The sequence below is a fragment of the Pongo abelii genome, chromosome 6 (assembly GCF_028885655.2).
Source record: "Pongo abelii isolate AG06213 chromosome 6, NHGRI_mPonAbe1-v2.0_pri, whole genome shotgun sequence".
Taxonomy (NCBI): Eukaryota; Metazoa; Chordata; class Mammalia; order Primates; family Hominidae; genus Pongo; species Pongo abelii.
The window spans coordinates 98,406,143-98,429,150 of record NC_071991.2 but is presented as its reverse complement, the minus strand read 5'-3'; the positions used below and the strand labels follow the sequence as shown (position 1 = coordinate 98,429,150).

The window sequence follows — 23,008 nt, the reverse complement described above, 5'->3', positions numbered from 1 at the left end:
AATGTGGGAGTCCTTGACAATGCCTGCCAGGTGAGATGGTGTAGACCAGGACATTTAACTATTGGCCAAGGGCTGTTCCTGGTCTGCACAGTGCTGGCCTGTACTTCATTCGATAATTGTTAAAACCAATTGCCCTTTGGAAGGCCGAGGCGGGCGGATCACGAGGTCAGGAGATCGAGATCATCCTGGCTAACACGGTGAAACCCCATCTGTACTAAAAATACAAAAAAATTAGCTGGGCATGGTGGTGGGCGCCTGTAGTCCCAGCTACTCGGGAGGCTGAGGCAGGAGAATGGTGGGAACTCGGGAGGCAGAGCTTGCAGTGAGCTGAGATCACGCCACTGCACTCCAGCCTGGGCAACAGAGCAAGACTCCGTCTCAAAAAAAAAAAAAAAAAATTAATTGCCAATATTTGTAAATAGGGAGATTTTATAGAAATACCGATTTCCAGTTTCTCTTGACATATTTGGCACCAGTCAGCTGGAGCTTGGTGATGGCTGCTCCTTCAACTGGGTATGGGGTTTGCAGGTCACCACAGTCCTGCCCACTCCCCAAGACCTCTTGCAAATGCCTCATTTACTCATTTATTCACACAGTGAGGAATTCTCAGGGCTGAAAGAACTTGTTCAACTGGACCCTTGGTTTCTCTTCTAGACCATACGCTACATACCAGGACTCTAGAATTCTGTAACCATATAGACCTTGCCTGCTTCCAGGGTGTGCCTGGGTCTCTTCTCAGGACTGTCTCTGGAAGGATGACAGCATTGCAGACAGGCATATTTTGCCTTGAAGCATGGGTGAGGTAATGGGATATATGTATGCACAGAGCTTGGTCATGTGGGCTGTGATGTCCACATGCATGTGTACCAGGTCCCTCATGGTCCTTATGGGGCAGAAGCAGCCTACAGGCTGTGGCTCTGAAAATGTTAGGGGCTGGCCTGCCTACAGGCATTTGTGCAGACATTCCCAGTTTATACTCATCAAGGCAGACAGCTTATTTAAATGGGTGACATGGTTGCAGACAAACAACAAGGGAATGCATTTAGAATTGGCAAAAACTGTAGTCGCCAGAATCAGGGAATGTACTGGCACCTTCAATACTGGCTAAACTTTTCACCCATCTGCCAAGACAACCTCCCCTTTCTTGGCATTAGGCCAATAATTAGACTTTCCCTTAGGTGTTAGAGAAAAGATGCTGATAGCTTTAAGACTGACTCTAACATGTTTTTATGAAGTCACAAAATGTTCTTTCACATCAATTCTAGATTTACACTTTAGGAAATTCCTCAGAGACATGGTGTGCATCCAAAATGATGTGCCATTAGGTTGAATGTCTCAAAGCTGATCTGCTAAATACATAAATATTTATGCTTTTCAGTATAATAATTAAAGCCACTCTTCTAATATCCTTGGGAGAAAAAACAACCAAATACTGGAGCTGGAGGCATGGATAAGGCATATTCTCTCAAAACTAGTGCAAGGTGAAAGTGTGTGCTATGACTATTTGGTAAATAAAACTGGAGGCAATTTATTATCCATAGTTGCCTGCTGAAACAATAAAATAAAAATAAATGAATAAAAGAAAAATTGGAAGCACTACTTGATAGCTTCTTCCTTTACTCAACAACTTCTCACTTTTGAGAATCTTGTTTATCTTCTGATTGGAAATTCTGGCTTTCTAGGCCAGGCATTGATCACTGAGGCAGAAGGATCACTTGAGCCTGGGAGATTGAGGTTGCAGTGAGCCATGATTGTATCACTGCACTCCAGCTTGGGTGACAGAGTGAGACCTTTTCTCAAAAAAATTTTTTTTCTTTTTTTGCCTTTCTATCCTTAGCATGTACATTTAAAAATAACTTAATATTTGGGGTAAGTTTTTATGTTATCTTAGTTTTTGCTCAGTGTAACTAACCCTTCTGTATCTCTCATAATGAACGTGTTCTCTTTCTTGAGCATCAGTTAAGAAGCCAGTGCCCTCTGTCTTCTGAGGTGGGGCGGGCATTTGTATAAGCTGAGGCAAGGAGAAGGCGGAAGCGTGTCATCCCTATGACCTTGCTTCTTCCTAGCCCTTTTCCCTCTGTGCAAGGGGGTGGCGATGCTGCTGCTCTTCCTGCTCCTATCACTTTCTTAGCTAATTGCTCACTTCCCCTCAGCTTGGAACCATCCACTCCTAAGCCAGGCTTGCACCTCCCACTGCCTTTGCTTAGGAAAGCATAATAATAACAAAACGACAATGACAACAACAGTCCTTTAAAGGCATCCCCATTGTCATATTCATTTGTAGTTGTCCCTTCTCACTTTGAAGAAATGGCAGCTATGAAGAAAGGTCACCTTTCCATGCCTGTTTTTTAAACCTTTCCATCCTATTTCAAGGCATTGCTTTGCTATCAAAGTATCCTTTGCTGAACTTAATATTTTCAATACTGATGAAGCTTTCAAGGAAGAGTGGGCTGAATAAACTTAGAAACTCTCCTGGTGTGAACGAGCAATCTGCAGCATAATATTTTCAAAAATTAAATGCACTTGAAATGCACTCAAAAGCCTAACTGAGTAAAGTTGGTAAAAGCTGCAGCAAAGAGCATCTTTACGGAAGTCACATGATCCACAAATTGCAGGAATACATTTTTGCAGCATTTGGTACACACTTCAACAGCTCGGGTTGATTAAAAGAAAATTCAATTTGCAGTAATCAGCTGGTGACAAGGGGAGCATGAAATTATGTTGGTGCATTGGTTTTGCACTTTGTGGTATATTTCCTTGTAAATCAGGTATCTTTTAAATTTATCTTTAGGTTATAGAACATACAGCACAGCAAACTTTTTATTAAAAAATTCTCTGCAGGGAGAGAGACAGTTAAATGTTAACCAAGCAAGCACTGTCTTCCTCCTGGCATCTAGCCCAAGGATAAGGCATAATTTAAGATGCTTTACTTCTTTGGGTCAAGTGACATGCGATGAATTTCTGAGACAAATGGCACCTCTTAGCAAAACCTTTATAAGATACAAGATATATAGCAGTCTCTACTGGTGAGGGCTAACAATTCTTTTGACTTGCCCTTTTAAATGACCGCCCTTGCTCATGGTCTAGTTTCTAGGTGGACTTAGAAAGAAAAGGATTTTTCATCACACGAATAAGCCTTATCCTCTCTACTAGTCATTCACAGCCTGTCATTAGCCTGTGGTCCTCTTCTAGAATGCAACTGGTATAACAGCACATATGGGAAGACTCCCTGTATTAGGGAGTGACATTTGCTAAGTTCTGGCCTAACATCTTCTAATTCTCTAGGGGAGAGGACTGTGGTTGAATGGGGTAGGGGACGAAGTAACATAAAGAAATAAGCACTGGCCCTAGAGAGAAGAGTCCCTCTCTGCATTCTTACGGACTCACTGTGGACTGCTGGGCAAACACTCAAACCTCTGGGCCTCAGTTTCCTCATCTGTAACAAGAGGAAGCTCATATAGCTAAGGTCCTTCCTACTTCTAGTATTGATGATTCTGTATGAGGGCTATCAAGGGGTCAAGCAGAGAAGCCAGCGGGCCGCTGGGGCAGAAGGTGACAGCTGAGCATTATTGGAGCTGGGTGGTTTTGAGGGGAGATAATACAATCCCAATGTTATTGAATGCTCAGATTCTAAAAAAACTGTGATGCTTGTAACTGACATATTCCTTAAAAATATAAATAATTTTTTGTAGGGTTGATATGGTAAAGAGAGGTAAGTGGAATCATATTATAAATACAAGGGCTGACTTTGAAAAGTATGTCTTTGGTGGATTCCTTTATGAAGCTGAGAAAATGGTTGTAAAGGGAATAATTATTTCCAGTTTATCTGTTTCATAAATTCGGAACTATATGAATTGTGTTTTCTTGGAGCGAGGTACAGCTGTATTTTTTCTATATCAGGAGCAACAGCTTTATTGTTACCTTTTATCAGGCTGTACAATGAAAGCTAATTTTCCATCCTGGTTGCCTCATTATGGCATCAAAATGCTGTGGCTTTTGGTTTGCAAACACATTTTCAAATGGCATATTTTCCATTACTATCATGTTCTTCTTAGAACTAGCAACTACCAGAAAGCAGAGAGCATACATACCTTAAATTAGCCCCAGGCTATTCTAGAAATTTTTAACAAATACATTTAAAACATAGGCCTCAAAGACTGGATTTTTGTCCAGTGGGGTGAAAATCAACACTTTCAAAATCATCATTACTTTTGGAATATCTAGGTTGTTTCCTTCCTCATATAATGTAGAAATGGATTTAAAATTTTGTTTAACGTGGCCTTACCATGTCTCACAAAAGCATCTTACCAGCTAACCCTCGATTCCTGCAGCAAGCTCCAGGTACATACCTCCACATAGCACCTTTCTTCTCACAGTGAGGTTGACCTGCCCATTGCGGGCTGCGTGGTGCATGAGGTCGATGACATAGCGGTGGGTTTTGCCGGCTACTGGAATCCCATCAACATACACAAGCTCATCTCCTGGGTGAAGGCGGCCGTCTCTGTCGGCTGAGCCCATGGCAATGACAGCTCCAATCAAAATCTAGAGAAGCAGTGAGAAGGAAAGGACATTCACATTTCAATCCTTTTTCCTTTTTTTTTTTTTTTTTTTTTTGAAACAGAGTCTCGCTCTGTTGCCCAGGCTGGAGTACAGTGGCCCAGTCTCGGCTCATTGCAAGTTCTGCCTCCCAGGTTCACGCCATCTTTTTCCTTTTTATATACAGTTATATAACTTGTGGAAGATTTGATTCTCACATTTCATCCCTTGCCCTCAAGTCTGAGCATGCACTTGTAAAGTAAAAAAATGAGATGTTGGAAAGATGCCCTTTCAACTCTTTCAAGCTGTTTAGTGCTAGAGATAAATATTTTGAACATGCTGCTGACTGCCATGAAGTTTTGGGGACACCTGCTTTCTGGCTCATCATAAATGATGAATACCCTTAAGAAAAATTCTAATCCCAAATAATCTGATGCCAATTGGCTGAAACAAGGTAAGGATTGAATTCTGGCTCCGTTTCACAATTTGTGTGGTCTTGGGTAAAGCTTCTTAAACTCTGTGAGCCTCAGTTTCTTCACTTGCAAAATAAGAAAAATAATAATCAGACCTACTTCATGGAGTTATTGGGAGAATTGGATGAAATAACTCATGTGAAGCATTTAACTTTTTTCATGGCACTTAACGAGGGATCAAAAAGAGTCAAGGGGAAACTAGCTGTTGCACATTGTTAAATTCTGACAAAGATTGAAAGTTTTCTTTTTCTTTGCTTTGAAAAGCTGGAGGGTAAGGAGAAAACAAAACAAAACAAAGCAAACTCATAGTTGGCTTTTTCTGGCCAGTTGACTTACTCAAAAAAATCTCAAACCTTCTCCAGATTTTTGCTCTATTCTTTTGAATACTTCCTCAGAGCACTGTCCTCTACGCAAAGGACATTCCCAGTTCTGCCTGTTCCCCGAAGTGCTTCTGCTGTTTAGGTGGCTACTGTGGCCAGGAAGTGAGAAGGTACCCATCTGGGAAATGTGGTTATTTTTATAATTCCCTGAACCAGGGACTGTGATGAAAGGCAACACATAAGGTTTCCCATGTTCCATTAGAGGCACTCAGTTTAGTGTCCATTAGCAGGGCTTTTTTCTTTCTTAGAGGAAAGAAAATAGTATTAAATATTTTAATTTTGCTGTTTAACCTATAAACAATTTTTCAAACTCATGACCAATAGCTCCCCCTTTTCTTTTGCCAGTGGCTTAGCCACACAGCAGCTGATGGCAGTGGTTACCATTAGCCTGATGATACTACAGAGGCTATGTTTTATTTGAAATCCCTTGCTTCCAGATTGATTTCCTTCAGGCATAATAATTTCTGTCAAATCCCCTATCTGTGAATTCCAGCTAATTTGCAGAGTTGCTCCATCATGGCCTTCAGGCTTGCATGTCTTCAGGCTTGGCAGCAGAACCATTCCTTTGTACTTAGTCTCACTGCACAGTGTGGCCTGTTAACATGATAGCCAGATCTGAATGCCCAGGACTTCTCAGGTATGTGCAAAGTTATAGTCTGAAGGGCGTCACAGACTTAGTCCATGGAATAGCTCTCTTTCTACATAGGAATGAAAATTTCCCACACTACTTCTGCTTTCCCCTTATTCCTGGGGAGTGAGGTAGGGTGAGAAATAGATTTGCTTCTGTGTGGAATATTAAGTGTTCTGACAAATGATTCATGATTGCTGTCACAGGACAGGCCTGACATCTCCTGCCTTAGACTGGCTGCACAGTGCAGTTCTTTCCCTGCAACTCACTGTAACCATTCACTACAGTCCAGAAGTTGGGTATGCTCTGATATTCTCCACTTTCCCTTCTTGTCATGCCAACCTGAATTTATGAGTTGCTTTATAGAGATGTTCCAGTCTATTCTTCAAAAGGCTCAACCCACTATGGAGCACTTCAAAGATTTGGTAAGTGCTTTGTGCAAAAGCCAGTTAAAATAAATGTTTCTCCACTGCCCCATGAAAAGGTGCATTTAGTTGGTTTGGCCTAAAGAAAATGCTTCAACCTTTAGCTTTCCTATACACTTTAGTGAGAGAGTTTATAGCTAGTAATATAGAAAAAAAATGACTTGTGAACTTCTTGGCTGGTTAATAATCAATTTTAAGGTATAGCTTTGATTCTAACTGATGAAAGTAAAACACAAAATAGTGGTTACAACTGAGAGAGCCATAGCTGCTACTGGGCCTTATACAAAAATAGTACAGATGAAATTTCATATCAGAAAATTCCTCTCTTGCTGTAGGAGAACAGCAAGATATACAGCAACATTTACAGATACTCTCAACATTACAGTGTGTGCCAGCAGTCTAATATCATTTATTGAAAAAAAGAGCCCAGTAAAAGATCTGCTTTTCTACCATATTGCTGTGATATGAAGTACTCCCCTCATTAATTCATTTATTCAACAAATATTCATTGAGCCCAGGATACTTTTAGGTGCTAGAAATTCATCAGTGAACAATAAACAAAAATCACTACCCTATAGAGCTTCCATTCTAGTGGTCAGACAATCATAAATATAATAAATGTGTAAATTATATAGGATGCCAGAAAGGATGTACTATGGAAAAAATACAGTGGTGGAGATTGGTGTCAGTCATGTGGTCAAGGTAGTGCTAGAGTTGGTTAGAGTAGGCCTCTTACATATTTATTTCTAAATAGGCAGTATATTCAATTACTCCTTCAATTGAATATCTAATAAATAGCATATTCACTATAGCACAAGTATAAATTACATAGTATTACATAATTATTATATGTATGTATTATTATATAGTTACTTTATATAATGTATCCTTAGCTGTGTTTCAAAAAAAGGTTGCCATACTGTTAAATAAAGTTAAATTGAGCTGAGCATGGTGCGCTGTGTGGGTGCTAGTGGTGCTTGCCCATTAGCGGTATTGTACAGTTACATTTGCTCCATCCATCAGGAGCTGCAGCCTTTGCTGGGCAGAGGCTGACCACTTGCAGCGTCAATGCTTCCAGCTCTCCCGCCGCTGTGCTCCTTAGCCTTTGGCTTTTGGCATCTTTGTGCATTATATTTCACTGCTGACACAGAGATAGCTCGATATATCTCTCTATTCCGAGAAAAAAAACAACTTTTTTTCATTTACTTCCAATATGATTTGTACATTTGACACATTCTATTATTTCCCCTTTGCCACCATAGGGACTGGATAATCTATGATTCTATCTTGCACTGTAACTCATATTGGTTTCCCTATGCATACATTCTCATGTTCGCTTAAGCTCTTGCGAACATGCCTCAGGATATCTGACCCTTTAAGTCAGTAGTTCTCAAACTTTTGGATGCATAGGAATCACCGGGTGAGCTTATTAAAACAGTTCTGGACCCACCCCATGAGAGTCTGATGCTGCAGGCCTGGGAGGGGCCTGAGATTCTGCCGGCTTAACAAGCTCCCAGGAGTTGAATGCTGCTGGTCCACAGATCAATCACCCTTTGATAGCAAGGCTCTGATTCTTCTCACTTCCCAATAGCCACAGGATCTGTGGTCTCACTGATCATGTTCCAAGTTGGCTGAGCACAAGACCTGAGCTCCCTGACCCATCACAGTAGCCGCTTTCTAGTTCTGCTAAGACACCTATTCCCCTTACCAGTGGTGCTAGGATCAGGATCCCTTACTTACCAGGTGACACCCTTTTAGTCTTGCTGACCCCTGGCCCACTGGCCAGTGAGCCTTCCAGCCAACTCTAGCCTTGCCCCATTCATTACCTCCCTCTAGCCCAGGGGGACTCTTCAGCCTCAGCTGACCCTTCAGTTCCACTATTCAGTTTTCTCTTCTCTGCCCTCTTGGAGGAGGGGTTTTTTTTTTTTTTTTCCTATCCCCATTGCTTTGGCCCCGAAGGAAGAGCTTTGTGGCAAAACAGAGCAAGAAAGAACTTCTCCATGAACAACTGATCTGTGGCCCTATCTTTTCAATTGCCTTCTCTAAAACCCCAAAGAAATAAAACAATTCTACTTTATCTCTCGCTGTGAGGGCACAGAACAAAACAGAACATTTGATGTGAAATAACAGCAATATACCTAATGCTAGATGACGAGTTAGTGGGTGCAGCGCACCAGCATGGCACACGTATATATATGTAACTAACCTGCACATTGTGCACATGTACCCTAAAACCTAAAGTATAATAATAATAATAAAAAAATAAAGTACAATTTATATAGAAAAAAATAAAGTTAAAAAAAAAAAAGAAATAACAGCAATTCACATTCAAATGGCTACGATCCCAGTAAGCCAGGGGAAAAACTCACACTAAAAAGAAAAAAAGAAACAACAAGTAAGACACAAACAAACCCAAAACCACCTTTCCAGGCCTTTTGGTCGCTTTAATTCTTTCCTGCACTGCCCGATGTTAGCCTAAGCCCAGTAGTATCTGCTCTGTAGTATCTGTAGCCTGGGACAACTTCTCACTATGGGGAGCAGATTTCAGGCTCTTTCCTTCTGAAACTCCTCCAACCAGTGTGCACCAGACTCCTGTGCCAAAGACTAGGTCTGTCATTGTCTGTCTTTGAATGGCTTTTCTCCAATGCAGTGTTTTCCAGATCTCTCCCTCTTGATGCCTTTCCATCTCCTCAGCTCACAGCTGGAAATCCCATTTTTGTTCCTTTCTGGCAACTTTTCACTTCTTTCTATTTCTATTGTTATTTAACTGTGAAAAGTATTTCCTCTTGCAGGAAAAATGCCGGTATGCTTTGTCTGAGCAGGAGTCCTGCTGTTCATTATTTGCTGAAAGCCGTGCTGTTGTGTTTAATGTGCACCCTGGGATGTCAATACCATTTCGTATATATGGAGGCAGAAACCCATTTGATGTACTTATGAGACCTCCTTTAGTTGGGACCAAATCACCTTACACGCCTCTTCCTTTGTAGCTCACCATCAACTAAATGAGGCTAGCACATTTTGTTTGTTATCTCTGGACTTAGAATGTGGAAAAGCTGGAAGGAAAGGCTTATGGGAGATCTTTACAGTTTCACTCTCCCGGACAGGGTCATTCGGAGATTCAATATTATGGTTTTCAGGACTAATTTTTTGGCTTTGTTTGTTTTGGAGAGACTTAGGCTGCTACTTTATGGCTTAAATGTCAAAATTGTAACTTGCAGCATGAGTATGTCTTAAATCATTCAAATGAAGGAATAAACCAGAATAAATCTAAGTAAACACAATAGGATAACCAGCAATCCATGTAATCTGAGGAGGCTTATCATAAATACTTGATGCCTGCCCACTGGAGGGGAGAAAGGATTCGGGAATGCAAAGCCAGTATTTAGAAGTGATAGGAACCTGGGAACTTGTGTATAAACCAGGCAGAAAGATGTCCTGAGGCTGGGTGGTGATCATGGCTGCATTCACACATCTGAGCTTCATTTTGAACAGTACATCTTCCATTCTGGTAACAGTTCTATTGCTTCTGTGCCAGGCAAAGTCCAGCAAGACCACTCTCCTCTTGAGCCAGCCAAGACTATTCCCTCCCTGTGACTCAGTCATGCAATCCCTTCTGCTTTTGGAGGAGGAGGGGAGCAGTTGAAGATAATATCTACAGAATAGGGTGCTGGCTTCCCCCCAGAGCAGACAAAGCATGAGCCAAGGGGTCCAATAAATTCAGAATTTCATTTTGTAAAGACTCTATTAAAGTAAGTATCATAGAAAGAATTAGAAACTTTGTTGCTTTGCCTTATATTTATTTTATAGTTTAATGTTATTTGTATTTATTAGTGGAAGAAAGGACCTGATAATCTTTTCGGTGCTTAGGTTAGGTTTTGTAAATATCTGGCCCTGGTTGAAGGCTCCATTGGCATAAAATATTCATCTTTCCAATGTCTTTTAATTCAATCCTCTGGGATGGGTGCTGGGATGGGAATCTCAAAGATAGTAGCTTTAAAGAGTAGCACAGGCATACAGGAGTTTTGGGAACTGCAGCCAGGCTCAGTCTAAAAGGGACCATTGCTTAGTTCCAGCCAGTCGTTGTCATGGAGAAAGGCAAGCTCAATGTTGCTAAATTTAATTTTCAAGAGAAGATGAAAATCCATTTTTCAAAAGGTGAAATTAATTGGTGCTCAACAATTGTAAAATACTGGGGGAACTAAACAAAACATGCTGTAGGGCCGCCAGGATGCTATCTCCGTTTCTGGGACTAGGCCACTTTAATTCTACAGAGCCTGTAGAATTTAGAGGCCTCAGAAAATATAAATTCCAGATCCTCATTTGTTCTGAGAAGCTCAGGTGACAGTTTTGACTTGGTGGAAAAAATACTCTCTTCAATTCCATTTAATAAATATTTACTGTACCAGGCTAGGCTTGGAAGACATAAACACCATTAAATTACAGTCCTTGCCTTCGAGGAGCTCAGAGATTAGCAAAAGCGGGAAAAAAGAGCATGTGAGTCAAGTGTATTCTGGAACAAACAGAGAGCTCATCTTTCTGGTGAAACTCCTTAGGTTGGTAAGTTTGAAGTATTATGTTAGTATAAGTGCAATGGATTCTAGATGGGTTTACCCTTAAATGCCCTGTAATTGTTTCAGCTAGTGCTCAATTACAGTGTCCCACAGAATGATACAAAAATTGCCTTAAAGTTGTATTTTATTTTGAGCATGGTTTCATTTTGTTTCATTCATTTGATATCTTTTAAGCACATGGCTTTGCCATAAATAATTTGGTCTCAGCCCAAAGTAAAGTCTGGCCATTCTCCTCGGTTCCTGAAAGGTAACCTCGAAACCCTTGGAATTAGGAGTGTCTTTGTCATTCATGGTGAACCCCTTTGACCATACCTGATGGTTTATGCTAAGAAGATGACTCAGGATGGGGCCAGCCACACCAATAATCTTAGGGTAGGGGCTGACCATAGCCGAAAGACCAGCAATGTAATTAGAAGGTTGCGCCTTTGAGCCACATGATATCAGCCTGGCCTCTGGGGAAGAAAGGGGGCTCAAGATTGAGGTCATCCTTGTGGGCAATGGTTCAATCAATCATGCCCATGTAACAAAACACTGGGATAAAAACCCTGGACACCAAAGCTTGGGTGAGCATCCCTGGCTGGCAATCCTCTCTGCATGAATGCTGGAGGGTAACAAGTCCCTAAGGGTGATGGAAGTGTCCCATTTGGAACCCTTCCAGACTTCATCCTGTGCACCTCTTCTTTTGGCTGGTTCTAATTTTTATCCTTTCACTACAATCAAACCGTAATCATAAGTACAGCACTTTCTTTAGTTCTGAGTTGTTCTAATGAATTATTGGACCTAAGGAAAACTGTGAGCACAGGACAGTTCTCTGGGTGGCCTTGGACTCACCCAATTTTTTCCTATTTTTCTCTTGTAGTTCTCAAGAATAACTATAGAAAGTGATAGGAACACAACATCTTGAGATAAAGAGGGGCTAGCTGGAACAGCCTGCATTCTGTTCCAGTCCCCCCTAGAAACAGGATGTCCTTCAGTGCTTGAGTCCAGTGTAACATACTTCTCCAGGGTACAAAACCCATAGTAGGCTGCTTTTTGGGGCCCCTCAGCTGAGGTGCAAGTGTGAGTGGAGACTCCATCTGTCCTAGGCAGCTTTCCTGAGCCTCGGGGAACTTGCTCTTCATGAATCCTTGGCTTCTACTGTCACTTGCTGCCTCCCTGTAAGTGATAAATCCACTTCATGTAGCCTGGTGTGTGGGTGGGTGTTCTGTCTCAACAGACACAGATAAGTTGGCAACCAGTGCATGGCAAACCTACTATATGGTGGGGCCCCCAGATTCAGAGGTAGTGTTTAAAGTTGGGGTGGTCTGTGGAGACTGTTCCCTTAGACTCTGACATTTGGCAAACTTATTTCAGCTGATGCCAGGAGTCTCGGGCAGAGGTGGCAGTCTGAAGACTGTGACCTTAACCTCGAGTTTGGCTCACTCTGGATAATGACACATTTTTCAATTATGGAGCACTCATGTTGGAAAAAAAGGGTAAGACAAAGTTCTTGCTAAGGAGAAATTTAAAATCCTGCTGATTAAACAAAATAGGCAGACACATGAACAATCCTGAAGGAAGCCAAGCTGTATAAATATCCTGCAGAGGTCAGGAGGTTCTGTAGCATAAATCAGTGCGTTAAATGCTTACAGATATGAAGGGACTTGAGAATGTTTTCAGTTCTCTCTATTATAAAACAAGGTGAATTATAGAGGGCAGGGAGGCTAGAGGGCTGACTCAGTCACCTAGGATCCCAGGTAATCTCAGAATCAGAGATGGGGGAGAGTAAACAAAGCTGTGAATGGGAGTAAAACACAGCCAAGAGTTCCTTTTCCTTGTGACATGAGATTCTTAATTTAGTCTCTGAATAAATTTAAGTCTGAAGTTACTTGAGCCCTGTATTTTACCTCAGCATTTTCCCTCCTCTCAAAGCACTAAGAAAAATCTGGTCAATCCTCCTTGGCAAAAGCACCTTCATGTCTTCTTTGGCAGCTGGGAAGTTAGTGACGTTCTAGTTGACTGTTGCCAAATTTCATCCCCAGGAATTCGGAAATAAGTCTTTTTTCCTGGAGAGCCCTCATCCTTGGAGTATAAGCTCAGCTTCCTGGGGTTTTCTGTAGAAAGGGACCTCATCAATCATCGAGTTCAACTCCTCCCGCAGGGCAGAGGAAGCGCCTCAGGGTTCCTGCCAGGTTCCCATTGCTTGCTTGAATACCTCTTGTGGGAAGGAGCCCACTCTTCACCCAGGCAATCTACTTTACTCTGATACAGTTTTAACTGTTTCAGATTCCTTTCATTTATTAGATTAACTTTTTTCTCCTGAAGATTTCTGCCCAGGTTTTATTTTTATTTTAAATTTTATTTTCTGGGACCAGGCATGGTGGCACATGCTGTAGTCCCAGCTACTCAGGAGGCTGAGGTGGGAGGATTGATTGAGTCCAGGAAGTTGAGACTGCACTGAGCTGTGATCGCACTACTGCACTCCAGCCTGGGTGACGGGGCAAGACTCTGTCTCAAGAAAACCACATATATATAATATTTATAGTACATATAGTATATTTCCTGGGAGAATCTAGTAACAAGAGAAACAAAATTGATAATGATAAACATTTATTCAGCACTTAATATGATCCAGACATAATGCCAAGACCTTTATATATATATATTATCTCCTTTAATCCTCAAAGCTACTCTACAATAGAGCACTACTGTTATCCCCATCTTGCAGATGAGAAAGCTGAGGCTTAAAATTTAACTCCCTTACATGAACTAGGATGGAATTCAGGTGCCAGAGCCGGATGGGATGTAGACAGCTGACTGCACTGCTCAGGCCCTTCACTTATTCAAAACTTTCGTGGACCTAACTTAGTCACATTGGGTACTATTTAAGACACATCTTTTACAATGACTGTTTTATAGCTTATATTTTAACATATGCTCATAAATCTAGCCTTGCTGTGTTTTCTGTGTATTAGTGACTACTAGTATTTTATGTTCCACTCTGAATACACACACACACACACACACACACACAAAGTGTTCTACAAAGCCCTTCTAAATTTCCCAATATATATTATGCCAACTGAAGTTGACTTTCTGAACACCTTCTGGTAATCTCTTAATTCAAATCTGGCTGAGATTCTGCAGTGCTGAGCTTGATTTTATTTGTGTTTATCCCTGTGTTTTATCTCCTTTGCTGTTTTGGTTAAAAACATACATAATTCTGCTGTTCCCAGTTGGGTATTACCTCAAGTCATAAATTGTTACCCAAAGATACCAGGGGTTCAGTGCAATTAGATAACGAAAATACTCAAGAGGAATTCAATCGATTCTAAAAAAGAGCAATGTCCCTATTGCATGTGATTTCTAATGAGATATTTGTCGTGGAGATAACTGCATGTCGTGAGATCTTTTTAAAGAAAACAGCAAGGAAAAAAAAAAAAAAAACCAAAGCTTAAACTTCTTTATGAGAGTCCTAAAACATTTCCTTTTAGTTATCACACTAAACACTATTTTCCCTCGTGTTTACTCATACAATACAGCCCCAAGCATGGAAATAAAGAAGATTCAACTTACAGGCTGTCCAGGCTCATCTCCCCCGAGGATTCTGAAGCCAAATCCAGACTCCATCCTCCGAAGGTGAACATCCAATTCCTTATAATCCGGACCTGGCATAAAGAAGATCCCATTGAGTAATGAATCCTGCCTCTTTCCCAGCCCCTGAGGAACTGAACATACCAATGATAAATTAATTTTGTGGATGTGATTAATGAGAGTGCTGTTAGGGTCAATGGAAACCATAGAGGATACAAAAAATATGGCAGCAAAAAAGTAGGTATTCCAAATTTAGGTAGTCCCTGGAATAATAGTGACCAGCCAAGGGCACTACTGGGGTATTACCAGAAGCAGAAAGGGTACATGAATTTTCTGAGTAAAAAAATTGATGCCTTTATAATTCTTGATTTTCCTGAGAGCATTCAGATTGCCCTCAAGAAGCTTGACTGTCACTTTGAGGATGTTTACTCTGATTAGAACAATTATTACGCAAGTAAGAGAGAACAGATGGCAAAACCCTGGAACCGTCCAGTAAAGCACTGCCTGGTAATTTATTAATATCTGTTTATGACATGATGCATCCAGTTTAGGAGTGTGTGTGTGTGTGTGTGTGTGTCTGTGTGTGTGTGTAGGGTATAAACGTATGCCCGATAGAAGTTGTCTCTTTTAAAATTGCAAAAATTAGAAGATATAGAATTTAAACTTTCTTGTATTGAGGTTCAAGAAGCATTTATTTTCTGACAAACTCCTTTAGGGTTTTTATAACTTACAGGTAGAAATTCATCTGGGTCTAACATGGACTTTTACCCCCGAAACATTTTAGAATGTGCAAGCCATAGATTGACTTTTGACTTCATGAGAGTACTCAAAATAAATAGAAGATACTTTTCTGAAGTCAGCTGAGAGAACAGAGTTGTATTTCAAAATAAGCTGAAAAACTCTCCTGAATGTCATTTTTCAGCCTTAGAAGAAACTAAAACTATTAAATATAAAAAGATTTTGACTTTTTAAGTAGAATCTGATTTATGCTTAGCCTGTCCCCTTGCCCCTTGGCACCTTCCTCGGGGGAAATACTTCAGTTGTGACCAAGCTGCGCATACTTTCATGCCCACTGCTGGGGTGCCAGCAGATGATCAGCAATTTAAAGAACTATTTATTATGCTGTCTTCTCTTGCTTAAGAAATGTTTAGTGATTTCTGGACCTGAATGGTTTAAAGGAGGTATTAGAACTGATAGAAGCAGGTATTAAGTAAAATTCCCCTTGCTTAAACAGGATAGTTGTAGAAATTAAGACGAGATTTCAGAGAATTCTCATGGGACAAAAATCTATGTCTGAGCCACATGATTATACAGTAGCACTTGTCGTAGAGAGAGGCTCATTGAATGCTGGCCAGGCAAATATTTTCCGGGCTCTGCAGTAGGTGGGACTGCTGGAGTGATACAGTGTACAAAGCACAATTATACAGGCTTGCCTTGGTGCCCAACAACCTGGGCTATTCCCAGGGATATACGAAAGGCATCATTCACTTCTGAGATGTGGGCAAATGCCGATTATTTGTCTGGTGCTCTTTTAAATAAAGATGAATCAGGCACTTAAGTACATATGTTTGTATGCATTGTACAAGATTCAATGAGCAGTCATACCCTTTTATGACCAAACGCACATATGACCAAGACCTTTTCCATTCAATGAATAATATGAAACTCTGCAAGAAGAATAACCAGTTAGACCTCCACATCCTTTAGAAATTATATAATCAGTCATATTTTAAAGATGGGGGAACTTAAAAAATTCCATCCCTATTGAATAGAGGTGGTGGCAGAGGAAAGATGAAAATTTTGCCTTACACTCTATGAGACACAATTGGCTTTTGAACTCAGCATCTTCTGAAGTCTATATATCATGTATGAAATCACATATTGGGGTGTGTGCTAAGCCTTTGGGAGTCTGGAGGCAGATGGAGTAGAGCTCTACAAAATCATAGCAGGTAGCTGTACTCCTCCCAAGGGAAGGAGAAAGACAAGGGGAGATCGGAGATGACAGATATTGCTCAATCACTGTTCAAACTTCTACAAGTTGAGGATAATACAACTGCTTATGGCAATCTCTTCTGTAAGTCACTTTAAGCTTGGAGGAACTCTAGACCACATACACATTAAAAATACAAATAGAAGGTGCTGTATTTGTGATACTTAAAATGATAGAGCCAGCATATGTTTAACTGGAACTTTTCATCTCCTGTATTCTTCTCACTTTTGCATCACCACTGAATATGCTAAGTGGGAAATTGTTCTTCCAGTGACTTCGGCACCCATCCATATTGCACAAGGAGCTTTACAGGACCTTTATTGTGTGATCCATCTTATTTGCTACGTAAAACTTTTCCCCTAAAGAAATGCTGAAATTAGGACCATCTCAGGAATGGAACTTTGAGAGGTGTCAAGGCACAAGAAGTTTGTCTTTTGTCAGAGAATCTGTGATTCCTGGAGGAATTAAGGGGCTTTCTTTAATGAATAACTTATGACTTCCTTTTAGGAGAAAAATCTAGATTTTAGCAAGTAAATTTTATTGAACTCTGAAGAACAGAGACACGAAGAAGGCATTTATTCTTCTCTTCCTGCTCTTTATGCACATTTTGGTGACAATTCCGATCCTGTTGCTCTGACCCACCCTGATTTCAAATATAGGGTGGCATGTGCCAGCCATTTATTTCATCTTCACTCCTCCATTCTTCCCAGCAGGGGTGGCCAGCTTCATGGTTCATGAGCAGGTAGAGAGAGGCAAAGAGAAAACCCCTTAGAGAAGAATGCTGGTAGACGTGATTTATTTTTTATTTCTTTGTTAATTTTGAACACAGATTCAGAGGCTGCAGGGTCTGGACATTTTAGAGAAATAGTCAACTGGAAAAAAAGTTCATATGATAGATTGTGCCTTGAGGCAGCAGTATTTTTTTTTTTTTAGGGAAAATAAGAACATTTCAGGAAGTTAATTTTTCTTTGGTTTCTTTTTTTCCTTGGAGTCTGGCTTTACAAAATAACTAAAATTATATGTACAAAGCTGGGAGACATCATTCTTTTCCCTTCCTGCCTTGTTAGCTCTCTTGGCAGATTGTGATGTTTCTGAGTTTCCCCTAGCTGCTCTTCTGGCCCGACGACATGTTTCAATTACTGTATCATATTTTATCTCTTTCCTTATTAATGCAAGAACTTAAAGTGAAGAAATCCAAGGGCCAACTCTTTACCTCACTGCAACAGGGTTAACAATCACTATTCCTTTCTCTTGTTTCAAGAAACTATGCACCAGGGAGGTTGTTAGATGAGGGTGTCTGGTAGACACCTATTTGGACCTGAGTTGCTTTGCATGTTGTTCAACTGTGCCCCATCCTTTTACTCTTCTGTTCCCTTCTTTATTTTTTCTGTGCTCTTTTTAAAAAAATCTTCTTTTTCCTCAGCACTTTTTGCATAACTGTCAGGGACACCCTCAGATGTCGCTTAATGCAGCTCAGGAGGAGGCAGTGGTTGTAAAGAAATGGACTAAGAGGAGACAAAGCATTCTTTGGATATTAGTGTTCAATGGCCAGCTGTGGCTAGTGTTGCTTCTTAAAAGTTGGGTCCTCGGATCCTCAGGCATTATGGAACAAAGCATCTCATGATCCTCTTTCTAGATGGAATTTTACATGACCACTGTGGCAAGTTACTGAAATGAAATTTAGAAGTCTTAATTTATTCTGGGCTCACACCAATATTGCAAAAAAGAACTTTAAAAAGTAGCAAATGGTGAGCACATCCAGTATCATGACAACCTCTCTCATAATAAAGAAAAGCAGATTTCAAAAGTTGATTCCTACTTCACATGAAGACTCTAGGGGCTTCACATGCTGTATGTTTCCTTAGTCTTGCTTTTGAAAGAAGTAGCTTTGTGCACAGTTAGGGAAAAGGCTGGGTAACTGAACACAACTGATTAATTTTATGAATGGATTCAATCTTCAAAAATGCAAAGAACAACATTTTTATGAATTAATTTGGCACATGGGATGCTGCTGTAAACATGTCAATTAAAATTTGGTACTTGAATCCCCTTTCATGTTTTAATTAAAACATAAGTACTATGGCTTATCATCACAGTTTGGCACAGAGGATACATTTATTCAATTTTTCCTGCTGGAAAGAGCATCACTTTTTTGGCTTTTCCTTGTAAAGAGATCTAGGAAAGTTAGCATGAGGAAGATATCAGGAATCAAAAAAGGTTGTTAAACATGGTCTTGACTTCTGGATTTCTATGCACTCCAGATATAGAATGAGTTAAACAGGAATTATATAGTTTCTGTTGCTCAAATCTAACGTTACCTGGTAAGTAGCTAATACTCTATCCTTTAAAATATCCCTTCTCTTTACTTGTTTGCTTTATCCCTGTGGGTATGTGAATGTGACCAAACACGTGTTAGCCATAGCAGAAGCCATCTCCCAGTTTCTATTTCGTTCTCTCCTCAGCCTTCACATAAGCTCAGATTTTTCCATCCTAAATATGACTTTGCTCCTTCCTTCCATCTCTTTCTAGGAAAAGTAGTCTCTAGGGGAGCCTTCACTCTACCTCTGATTCATTCCTGCCAGTCTGGTTTATGCTCTCTCTTAGCACTACTGCACTCTTTAAGGTCACTATGCATGCTAATGACCAAATTAGATGGCCTTTTTTTCTTTCCTCATACTGATTGATTTCAGTGCCTTATTTGATATCGTTGATGTACTGTTTATGACTTCAGATTTCTTTTGATCCTAAACAAGGAAAGATCTCCTTTGGAAGTCGTTTCTGTGACACCGCATTTCCTGGCTCTCTTATTTTTGGGTGGAGTTGCCCATTCAAAGTTCCTGGCCATAGATTCCATTGTTTCTCACTAATAATCTCCTTAGGTGATGGCATAATTATCATTGGCTGTCCATAGTGTTTCATTATGCACAGTCTGTAGGAGTTGCTAAATAAACATGTCCTGAATTTAGTTGCCTTGAGGCACTCTGCAGTCTCCTAGTCCCAATGAACCACAGCATTATTCCACTATGGTGTTATCACTTAGTTTCATAAATACGTATTATTTAGAACTTCCTACTATCAATTTTGCCTCTGTACCTAAGGGTCTTCTGCAGATAAAGTTAATAATATACCTTATAATTATGATAAATGTATCTGAGTCAGAATCATAACACATAATTTGATAAGAGACATTTTATAAATGTGACAAAAAACATGGGGCATCTACTTATTTTATCCTATTTTTGTATTTTTGTATTTTTTTTTTTTTGAGATGGAGTCTCACTCTGTCGCCAGACTGGAGTGCAGTGGTGTGATCTTGGCTCACTGCAACCTCCACTTCCCAGGTTCAAGCGATTCTCCTGCCTCAGCCTCCCAAGTAGCTGGGATTACAGGCAAGCACCACCACGCCCAGCTAATTTTTGTGTTTTTAGTAGAGACGGGGTTTCACCATGTTGGCCAGGATGGTCTCGATCTCTTGACCTCGTGATCCGCCAGACTCGGCCTCCCAAAGTGCTGGGATTGCAGGCGTGAGCCACTGCGCCCTGCCATTTTTGTATTTTTTATTAGAGATGAGGTCTTGCTTTGCTGCCCAAGCTAGAGTGCAGTGGTGTGATCACAGCTCACTACCACCTCAGATTCCTGGGTTCAAGCCATATTCCCGTCTCGTCTCGGTCTCCCAAGTAGCTGGGACTACAGGCATGTGCCACAGCGCCCAGCTAACTCTTTAAATTTTTTGTAGAGATGGAGGTCTTGCCATCTTGTCTAGGTTGGTTTTGAACTCCTGGGCTCAAGCTATTTTCCCATCTTGGCTTCCCAAATGCTGGGATTACAGGCATGAGCCACAGCGCCAAGCAAGATATATTTATTTTAAATGCAGTCATGATTTTCCAGAATATTCTGATAACTTGTGTGGACATTCAACCAACTATTTGGATTGGTTCTTCTCTTCAAAATCTGAATTGCACAGTAACGTAATATACCCCAACTATATTATAACTTTTGGGTTCTAAGTACTGTATTTTTTAAAAAGGTAAACTATTACTTTGCATATATGTCAAAGTAATCTAAACTACTGGGCCACTCTCCTTCTCTTGTTTTTAAATGAAGTGCATTCAGAATCTGAGATTTTTAAGACATGTGCTTTTTGTGACCAGTAAGCTGAGATTTAAAATCCCAAATTATATCGTGATTTCATTTTGCAACTGTAATTACTAGGTCCCATTTTCTCTCTGGGCATAAGATAATGTTTTAAAAAAATTACAAAGATTTAACAGTCAGTATAGAGGAATAATCATGCTTTAAAATTTTTAGACCAAGCTAAACAAATACTTTAGACATTATTTTAGGAGAAAACACTAAATCATATCTTCCATATTTTCTACATATCCCCCCAAAAATGACATGGAAACTTACAGAATGAAATGATCTCAGGCACATATATTCTCCAAGGGGTGTTAGAACATGCTGAGATGGATAATGAGCTGTCATCATGGAAACACTCTGGAGATGTGTGCTGTGAGCCCACAGCCCTGAAATAGTGCTACTATTATAAAACACTATTTTCCACAATTGTTTGAGTATTCTGGCTTTCAATCTGGTGGTCTGATTAGCTGTTTAAAGCATTTTCATCACGAATTCTAAGAGCAAAAAAAAATTAAATCTTCTTTTTCCTCCAACATTTGTACAATAATGTTAAATATTTTAGCCTAAACCAAAATTAGTGTTTTCGAAATGGTTAAGTAAAAAAAAAAAATTTCCTTTTAAGCAAATTAATTGGTTATTACTGAAAGCTCTTAAAATTAAAATATGATATTTTAGCCTAACTTAAAATCTTATTGAAATATAGTATTTTATAATTGGCATGGTTTAAAAAAATTAAGTTGATATAGATATTTACTTGATTTGAAAAGAATTTCATTCTATGTTAGCAACATTTCTAATCTGTTCTTTGGAAATGTCTAAATTGCAAATCTCTTGAGACCTTCTAGCTTCTTATTTGTATCTAGTCTAGTGTTATTCAATGCAAATAAAGTGTAAGCCACATAAGTAATTTAACATTTTCTGGTAGCCACATTTTAGAAAACAAAACAGATGAAATCAATTTTTATAATATATTTTAACTTAGTATATGCAAAATATTATTTCAACATAAATCAATATAAAATAATTAATGAAATCTTTCTTTTTTGTTTGGGTACTGTCTTTGAAATCCAGTGTGGATTTTACACATATATTACAGCATACCTAAATTTAGAACAGCCACATTTCAAGTGCCCAATAGCCACATGTAGCTAGTGGCTACTGTATTACATAGCACGGACCTAGTCAGTCTGATGACTCTCTTTGGCAGCTGTTTTTAATCCAGCCTTTTACTAGAGTATTTTATGAAAGAAATTCATGAATATGACTGTTTTCCTTTGTCTTTTGTTGGCAGGCATTTCGGCTCACCATGATGAGACTTGCTGTCTACCTTGAATCCTTGAATACATGTTTTATGTAGGTGACTAAAGTAGCACAGTGATTATATACTAAGAAACTGATACTATCAGAAGAATGATTTGTTACACAAAATGGAAGACGTTTTGTTCACAGAACTGTGAGTACTGAACAATACTTGCCAGAGGAATCCATTCGAAAACTGGTCCTGGGTGGCACTTGTTCTGGATGGGAAAATGGGGAATTAAAGTTGAAATTCATTTACGGCATTTTAAAATTCATCTTTACTTTCTTTTTGTTGCTATCATAACTCCCCCAACCACAATCTCATACTTATGTTTAATACTTTTTTTTTCCTCTAAGATCCAAGTTAGTGGACAGATTTACCCAGCTGTATGTATGAGCATGTATGTAAATATGTTTCTTTTATATGCATCCAAAATAGAAAAATCTGAATTTCTTTTTAGATCAGGGTGGAATAAGATTACCATTTCTAAATATTAAGTTTTGATTCTCATTATAAGAATACTTATTTGAAAGTAAAGTCAATCTAGAACCTGAAAGGTATACAGAAAAGATAGGTCCTTTAAAATTAGGTTATAATTTTGTGTCATAAAACATTGAAATGAAAAGTGGAAAATCCAATCAATGATTGTATTGATTTATGTACACTAGTCCAAATATTTTGATAATTCCAATTATCTGGGTAGTTGAAATTATGTATAAGTAGTTGAGTTAAATTGGTTTATTTTAGCAATAGAGGTCCTTTATAAGAATTATGATATAATCTATAATGATATATCTTCTAATAACATAAAAATTCAAAAAAGTGAGTGTAAAACACCTTTAAAATGTAGGCATAGCCCACATTTAGAATTCTAGAGCCTAGAACAACCTGGTTGCAAACTGGGTTCTGTAAGTATTTGGAGACATGTTGCTCTCATACATTAGCATTTTTCAGGGGTAGCTCCAATTGACATGCTTCCTCCTACTCTACAT

The 23,008-nt window shown here is 39.5% G+C and overlaps 1 protein-coding gene and 1 long non-coding RNA gene across 12 annotated transcripts in view; one reads left to right on the top strand and one right to left on the bottom strand.

Moving 5' to 3' along the window:
* The window catches only part of MAGI2 (membrane associated guanylate kinase, WW and PDZ domain containing 2), a 1,490,397-nt gene that overhangs the window by 149,017 nt on the left and 1,318,372 nt on the right, over positions 1-23,008 (bottom strand). For 6 of the 9 annotated variants that reach the window (XM_054559585.2, XM_063726096.1, XM_063726101.1 and 3 more), the window contains 3 exons: positions 22,192-22,233; positions 14,569-14,660; positions 4,350-4,542 (listed from right to left, as the gene is read on the bottom strand). In XM_054559585.2, coding sequence (XP_054415560.1) covers positions 4,350-4,542; positions 14,569-14,660; positions 22,192-22,233 — 327 coding nt within the window. The remainder of the gene's footprint in view (positions 1-4,349; positions 4,543-14,568; positions 14,661-22,191; positions 22,234-23,008) is intronic. The other 3 variants (XM_054559586.2, XM_063726097.1, XM_063726100.1) reach the window with 1 other exon arrangement.
* LOC129056876 (uncharacterized) lies at positions 10,765-22,282 on the top strand. Of its 3 annotated transcripts, XR_008521453.1 has the most exons (5): positions 10,774-10,999; positions 12,099-12,170; positions 12,367-12,488; positions 14,535-14,631; positions 22,008-22,282. It is a non-coding gene; the product is annotated as an uncharacterized LOC129056876 (long non-coding RNA). The 3 variants fall into 3 exon arrangements; XR_008521455.1 differs by lacking the exon at positions 12,099-12,170 and having other exon boundaries at positions 10,765-10,999; XR_008521454.1 differs by lacking the exons at positions 12,099-12,170; positions 12,367-12,488.